This window comes from Montipora capricornis, chromosome 12 (genome assembly GCF_036669925.1).
Source record: "Montipora capricornis isolate CH-2021 chromosome 12, ASM3666992v2, whole genome shotgun sequence".
In the NCBI taxonomy this organism is placed as follows: domain Eukaryota; kingdom Metazoa; phylum Cnidaria; class Anthozoa; order Scleractinia; family Acroporidae; genus Montipora; species Montipora capricornis.
The window spans coordinates 14501061-14508560 of NC_090894.1; the positions used below are offsets into that span (position 1 = coordinate 14501061).

Below are 7500 nucleotides of genomic sequence, written 5' to 3' on the forward strand. Positions count from 1 at the left end.
GAAACCACCGAAACGAAACCACCGGAACCATCGAAATGAAACAACCGAAACACCAAACGAAATCACCGGAACACATGAAACAGCTATAAAAGCTTGAACAAAACCATCAAAACAGACTCGATTGCAGTATACAATTTGACCTCCAGGCTGATTGTCACTTAAAATAGTTTCTTGAATGGTCTCCTTAAGTTTCCTGTTTCAGTTGCTCTTTATTCACAATCTTTGCAGATTCCCTCAGCACACCAGAAGATTCTTTCATTTCATTATTTTTCCTTTCTTAACTACACATGTATGTCATGCAATGATGCGCACATGGCGACCAAGTGAAAACGAGGTTCGAACAGTGCAAAGACCAAGGCAACAAACAAAAATACGAGGCGCAAAGTTATGATGAAAGAATGTTAACGAATTTGTAAATTATTGCGTAGAGGGGAACAACTTTGAACAAAACAACTAATTTTACTTACAGTGACTTACTTACTTACTACATCACGAGTGAAAGAATTTCAGAAAATCTCGCAATCTGCATGGTCACTATGGCTGTTTCGATAGCTGTTTCGGTTGTTTCACTGGTTTCGTGGCAAACTTCAGAATACAGGGCCACGATTGTGTGACATGGAATTAGCTTAGAAGAAAAGTATCCTAAACATTCATAACAGCTAACCTTAGGCCTACTTAGGCCTTAAGAAAAGTTTTTAGGTCTAAGGTTAGCTATTATGAATGGTTAGGATGCTTCTTCAAAGCTTTTCTTCTAACCTAATTCCATGTCACGCAATCGTGGCCCTGTATTCTGAAGTTGCGGTTTCGTTTCGGTGTTTCGATGGTTCCTTTGGTTTCATTCCGGTGTTTCGATGGTGTCGGTGGTTTCGTTCCAATGTTTCGGGTTTTAGTACAAGTTCATCAGGCAATACCCATCAACACTCATATCTAATCATTTAAGCGTCCTGAAAGCTTCGAAAAAAATAATTCTTTCAGAACCGTATACTCACGGTACGTATTTCTCCTGTCCATCTCTGGAAATCTCTTCGACTTCGTGTTCTAAAAGACTTTCAATGGCGATACCCACTGCAAGACGGGACGCCATTTTGAAACAGGAAGAGTCTGCTTGTCGCGCATGTCTTTATCGTCCTCGTTACCAGTATTTTGCGGGTTCTTGCTGCAATGCATTGGCCGGGAAGCAGCTGTTGCTGCTGTCCGTCAGGCATTGTTCAAGGCTTTGCAAGAAATTTGTTGTAGCCATTTGCAGGTAAGCCTAATAAATTTATTTTTTTCCTTGAAATAGCTTGGAAGTAACTGCAGAATATCCGGCAACTATGTTGCGTTCTTGTAGCGGTATCGTCTGAAGAACGAGGCAGATAACAATACACGCCATTCATATGCAAATAAAAGGTGTTTACCAGTAGCTTGTTTAGGTGCACCTGTCAATGCTAAGCTCCAGGGTGGGAGGACGGGCTGACCCAGGGAAATTTGACATTTTCATGGGGGCTAGCATCAAATTCCCCCAACCACGGAAACCTACAGACTATCAAATTCCCCACCCCCTGGGCACCTTCTGAACATCACATTCCTGTCCTGGAGTAACCTTTTTTCATTAGATTCATATTCTTGGAACAGCAATGTTTCATCACTGTTAATTTTAAATTCCTTTTCAACAGCTGATGAAAATTTTTCGTGTAATACACAACCTTTTTACTGCTCACGGTACTGAACAAGAACCTAAAATTGAGCTAAACAACATGAACAGTATTAATTAACCAGCTTTTGAGTCAATCAAGCACGCACAATGATAGAATAGAATCACAATGATAGAGTAGAATCACAAGAACAATAGAAAGGAACATTCTTCCACTTGTGAACACTCCAGCAACGACTGGAAGAAGTGATGGTGCGTATTTACAAAAAGACAAGACATATTTGCTTGCCTTCCTTTCACTCGTGGGAAAACCAAAGAAGTCCTGTTAAAACCAAGGTCACAGATAACTCATCTCCAGGTTCTCTTGTCTTTCAAGATGGTAGGCATGTCAAATTCCCAAACCTGGGGCAATGCATGCATGTCAACTCCCTGCCCAGGGGGAGGCTGTCTGAGTCAATTTCCCCTGGGTAGCTCCCCCCCCCCCCCTTCATCATATTGGGGCGTAACATTGATAGGTGCATTAGTGACAATAGCTTTCCTCTCAAAAGGGTTGATAAAATTCGTCGCAATATTTTAATTTTGGTGAAACACTTAACCTCCAACAGTAGTCTGACATATATACCAGTATGTACTGGATTAACAGAGAAATCAAGGATAAAACATTGGTTGATAAAACCATGTTTGATAGAACACTGTTTTATCTATGATTTTCTCTTTGTCTATTACAATGCTCTGCAAACCGCATCGTACACTTTCTCGAAGCAGAGACTGAATATAGTATGGTGTAGTAGATAAGTAGATTTGTGGAGATGGACTAGTTTAGTGACACATTTTATACAATATAATATAAACAATATACATAATGTACTTGTACTATTAACACATATTGCAAGTTTTTGAACGGCTTCAAAAACGTTCTGACAGCGTGCAAAAAAAGTGTGTCTCTCGAGAGTCTGCACAAAAGGTTCAATTTGTGAGAGGAAGATATTATAGTACAACAAAAAACAAGCCGGACCTTATTACTATTCTTTATGTGAAGAATTCCAAGGAGAAGTGCTGTATCAGGTTTATAGCTCGTGCATGTGACATTTTATCAGTGTCTTGATAAGCTGTTAGGTTCATGGCTTATTGATGAGTTTTTAAAGTTTTCTTTTTCCTTCAGACAATCTATCATTTAAATTCTGTTGTTAAATCAGCATGTCTCTGCTTCCTATGTTTTACTGAACTTTGCCCTTTCATTTATTGTAGTTTGGTTCTTGAGTTTCGCAGTGAAGACGGGGTGTTACAATGTCTAAAGGTTAGGTGATCAGATTATCGATATCCATAGGTTTGAGTCTTGTACAGTAAACAACTGGGGTTAATGTTGTGGCTGAGAAAAATAGAGTGGAGGGCTTTGTCTTCTTGCCCTGAATTTTGAACCTTTAAAATTAAGTAATAAAAGTATTTTCTGTTAATGATAAGCTCTCTTGTGTCTTAACATTACAGTGGAATTTATTTTATACAATTTGAATAGTTTGATGATACTTTGGCTTAGAAAATTTAAATGTAGCTTTTTGTAGCTTTTCTCATAGAAAACTTACAAAAAGGTTGCATTCATAATTCTTCAAAGCATAGTTATTAGCAGCATCATGTGTCTAATTTCCATGTTGATCTTGAATATCGGAATCCTGTGTTTATTTGGAAGTCACCAGTATGGAGTTTATATGAATTCCTATTTTAAAAAATAAATATTTTGAGTCACATTATTTAATTATATTTTGGCAGATCATGCTGCATACACCTTACTTAAAAAAATGTGAAGAATATGAGGCAAAATTGCAAAAACCAAGCTATGTGTTTTGCTAATCTACCTCTTTATTATAACCAAAATTATAGACTAACTGTTAAATAACTGTAACGCACGATTTTGGTCAAGTAATCAGTCTGATTTGATTTTTAGAATTTGTGGCAGTACTTTGTTGTAGATATAATAGTTTAGCTGTTTTGGTTGCCCGAAGTTTTGTCTTTGATTGACTGTTATTCCGTGATCACCGAAGGGCGTAACTATATACATGAGACCGGGACGAACTCAGGCCGTTATGAATTTGTACCGGTATGAAATTTTTCCAGTCCCTGGTTTCGGAACGAAGTACTATGTTTTGTGTAATAAATATGTCGCTGACCTGGTCCGAGATTTGTTGTCATTTACATGAGACCGGTACGAACTCAGACCAGAAATTTCTCGTCGCGGTCCAGCAACCGAGACGAAGTCAGACCTGTCTGAGTTTATTGTCAGGCCGATCTCATGTCACAACACAGAAAAAGAAATATATGGAGGCCGATGCGAACTCATCCCGGTCTGAGTTCGTCTCGGTCTCATGTAAATATCCCCAAAATTGCAACTGCAATGATGTCTACCGCTAGTTGAATGAGCGAAGGAGCGAGTTGACGGCAGTCACAAATTTCTGGCGGCGAGACATTTCTATCCATGTTTTTCTGAAAATGTCATTTGAAGCCTGTGTAATCTAAAGGTGAACCCCGGAGGTGAACTTATTTCGGAAAAACAATAGGGAATTTGCATTCCGGTGGAAACAAATATTTGTAATAATTTTGATCGAATCCGTACCGCCGCGTGTTTTTGTTTACGTATTAAACATTTCTCATCATATTATAGTTTTGAAAAACGAGACTGAAATATGGAAATGCTTTTTAGCAAATGGTCTTATTTGATTATTCATGGTAATATTATATCGATAACGTACGTCGTTTTTAATTGATTTGTTTACAGGTCTGTCAATCATGGAGTGAAAGCCAAAGATCAGTCTCAGAAAGCCTTTAAGAGGAGCCAATGAGCGATTGAGTTGGCGTTGAATGTCGACGGCCAACAGCTGGATGGGGGATCACGTGATCTCATCAAGAAACAGTCTTTCAAAATCTATTGTTTCAGCGATTCGAATTTCAAGCAAGAACTGACATGGATCTCCGGTTAGCTTGAACGTGGAAAAAAAAATCGCTTTTTTCAAAAACACTTGGGCGTTGATATTTCTTACCAATATGGATGGCTTGTATCTGAAAATAACTGAAGATTTTGCGCCAGACCCTAAAGAAGCGAGATTCGGAGGCAAAGATGCGCCGATGGCTGTTGAAAAGGGCGACATTATTTTTGATGTTCGTAAGCGCGGTGATGGCTGGATGTACGGCAAGAATTTAAACAGTGGAAAAACGGGAAAGTTTCCGGAGAGTTGCGCGGCCAAATTATCGGGAAATAAAAATGGTAGCGGATCCGACAATCCTCAATCGGACAAGAAAGACGCAAAACCTGCTTCGAAAAACGAAATAAGCAAACCCTCGTGGCTTCAAAATCGAAATACTTCCAGTACACCTGAAAACAGAAAAACGCCGTCTTATCCAAAGCCTTATGTCGGAAATAACGGGAAAACGCCCGAGAAAGTTGAAGAAAAGAAGGAAACATCGGGTGATTCTGGAGTGGTTGAGGACTCTAGTGAAGGTGGATATTGTAACGCCGATTATGAGCCAAAAACAGCGAACCGCGACGCTTCGAAAACCGGAAATACGGTGAAGGGCTATAAACAAAAAGAAGCTGGAATTGCTCCGAGATCTCTGGCGTCGAGTCGACAGACATGTGACAAACAAATACCAGAGACAACTAAAGGGCCTGAGAAGGACGAGAAGGAATCTGAGAAAGCGATTGGAAAGGCGTCTTTCAAGTTAAATTTGAACCAGGGTGGCGAACGGTCTACGCAATCGAAAGCAGTTCCGAAGACAACAAGAAATTTCCAGCGATCAACCCCCGTGCCACAGGAGGCGTTGCGAGAGAATCTTGACGAAAATTACGAACCCGTTGAAAAGAAAAGCGAAGAGAAAGGACCGCAGTTATCGAAAGCAGTTTCGACGAAAGATGGACCAAAAATAGCTGATACGAAAGCGGCTAAAATTGACGCGACAGATGACTCGAAGAAAGCGAACCAGATTCTTAATCATTCAGACGTGACCACAGATAGCGTTGCTGGGGGTGTTGGAGTTAATATTCAAGAAAATCCATTGCGAAGAGACAAAAGCAGCATTTATCAGGTCCCTGGGTTCGTCGGGCCACCGAAACCCGCTCGAAATCTTGTTGCGGGTTGTGCGGAGTGCAACGATCCGCACATCTACGAAACTCCAATGGTTTCTAAGACACCACCGGAGTCTCCTGCGTTTGACAAAAAAGACGGCAAAGGGATGAAGCCGGAGAAACCGAAAGACACCCAAGGGAAAGATGGCTCGACCAGCCTGAAGCCATCATCATCAGTGATAAGAAAGACGAAGGAGCAAATGAAGCACCGAATGGCTTCCTACGAGGACATCGAAATGGAAGGGAGGCGATCGGATGAACAGAGTTTCAAGGATGCCGATCTTGTCGCAAAACAAACCAAAGAGAAATTACTGACGCCCAACAGACGCCCAAAGCTGCGGATTTTGCTGGGCATATTTTCCGGTTTACTGCTGGGTGTCTTCATATTTTTGACACTGTTCTTACTTGCACAACAGCACGTCCTCACTTGCGCTGTTTCTGCTTTCTTGATCGCCTTTGTTGTAGGAACAATTTTCGGCTTTCTCGACAAAACTCGGCTACAGTGCATCGTTCTTCTTATCTTCCCGAGTCTATTCGCTTCGGGCGGGAAAATTTGTCTCTGGATTCTGATCACATTTTTCCTAATATCCGGACCGATGTGTAACTTTATTGAAAATGTACGCATTGTGGCTCTAAGCCGTGGCTGTTTAATGGCTTCGGACAGATTAGCAGACAATGACAGTTTTAACGGATCTGTGTTTATGGTGAACGAGGACAATCGAGCTATTGTGCAACGAATGCAGAAGTTCGAGAACATCTCTCACGCGCTTCAGACATACATAAACGATTCTCTTTTGCTTTCGTCATTTGTCAGAAATGATAATTTGATAAGTGGGGTCAAAGACAATCCATTAGAGGTTATTTGCATGCGATATTTACTCCGTGCCCATAACATCTGTTCTGCGGAGGTCGAGAACATGTACACCGAATGTAATCGAACTGCGCGTGGAGCAAAGTGCGAGTTTATTTCGGCGAAGAACGCTTGTAATCATTTATCGAAACCTCACGCCTCGAACTCATGCCGAAGCATAGCCTCTGAAAATGTCAACAAGTTGTTGCAAATAAAAGAAATAATTGAACTGAGCCCTCAACGAATGGAAACAAAAGAAGTGCAACGCGGGGAGGAAACCATTGTTATCGCCCCAGGAAAGTTATGCGAATTTACCTCTTTCCTGGTTATGCTTCTGCCGCTTTTAGCGCTTCTAGTCATGTGCGAAGCCTATAGTTATCACAAACTTTATCTGTCTTGCAATGAATTTGATAATCACTACCTCACAGTGAGGTTCAAAGCCATAGAGGACATGCGCAAATCGAGTGGTGCCGCTGACCTGTTGGTACCTCTGAAGAAAGCCGAGCTTCAACAGTTTGTGCAGCCCACCGCTTGTCATCTCGCGAAGGAAGAAAAGGCCAGCTTGCTCAAGTGCTTGGTGGTATACCTGATTTACTTGCTTTTCGCTCTGACGGTTGTTCTCCTGGACTATTTTTTCTATGTTGTTATCACTAACGAAGAACCGCAATCCAATATTGCGAAGAAGTGTGATGGAGATCTTGAGAGCCCTCAAGAGGTTTACACTATCGTTTTATCAGCTCTGCTTGGCGTGTTATTGCTGATTATTCTGTTACAACCTTTTATGCTTCGTTTGCGCCGTTTGATCGCCTCGCGTTTTTACCCCAGACGAGAAAGAAAACGCATCGCCTACCTCTACTACAAACTACTTGAAGAGCGCAAGACCTTTTACAGAGCCGTTATCGAAAA

General features: G+C 41.1%; 2 protein-coding genes across 3 annotated transcripts in view; one reads left to right on the forward strand and one right to left on the reverse strand.

The window, feature by feature from the left end:
* The window catches only part of LOC138027610 (mediator of RNA polymerase II transcription subunit 17-like), a 20405-nt gene extending 19257 nt beyond the window's left edge, over nucleotides 1-1148 (reverse strand). Inside the window, exon 1 of the mRNA XM_068875161.1 lies at nucleotides 990-1148. Within this exon, the coding sequence (XP_068731262.1) occupies nucleotides 990-1084 (95 nt within the window). The 5' untranslated portion in view covers nucleotides 1085-1148. The remainder of the gene's footprint in view (nucleotides 1-989) is intronic.
* LOC138027609 (DC-STAMP domain-containing protein 2-like) overlaps nucleotides 1146-7500 on the forward strand; it is a 7128-nt gene continuing 773 nt past the window's right edge. The window contains exons 1-3 of one of the 2 annotated variants that reach the window (XM_068875159.1): nucleotides 1146-1246; nucleotides 2882-2930; nucleotides 4401-7500. The exon at nucleotides 4401-7500 is cut by the window's right edge and continues 773 nt beyond it. In XM_068875159.1, coding sequence (XP_068731260.1) covers nucleotides 4667-7500 — 2834 coding nt within the window. In that variant the 5' untranslated portion in view covers nucleotides 1146-1246; nucleotides 2882-2930; nucleotides 4401-4666. Of the gene's footprint in view, nucleotides 1247-2494; nucleotides 2699-2881; nucleotides 2931-4400 lie in introns of those variants that run through there. The other variant, XM_068875160.1, reaches the window with a different exon arrangement.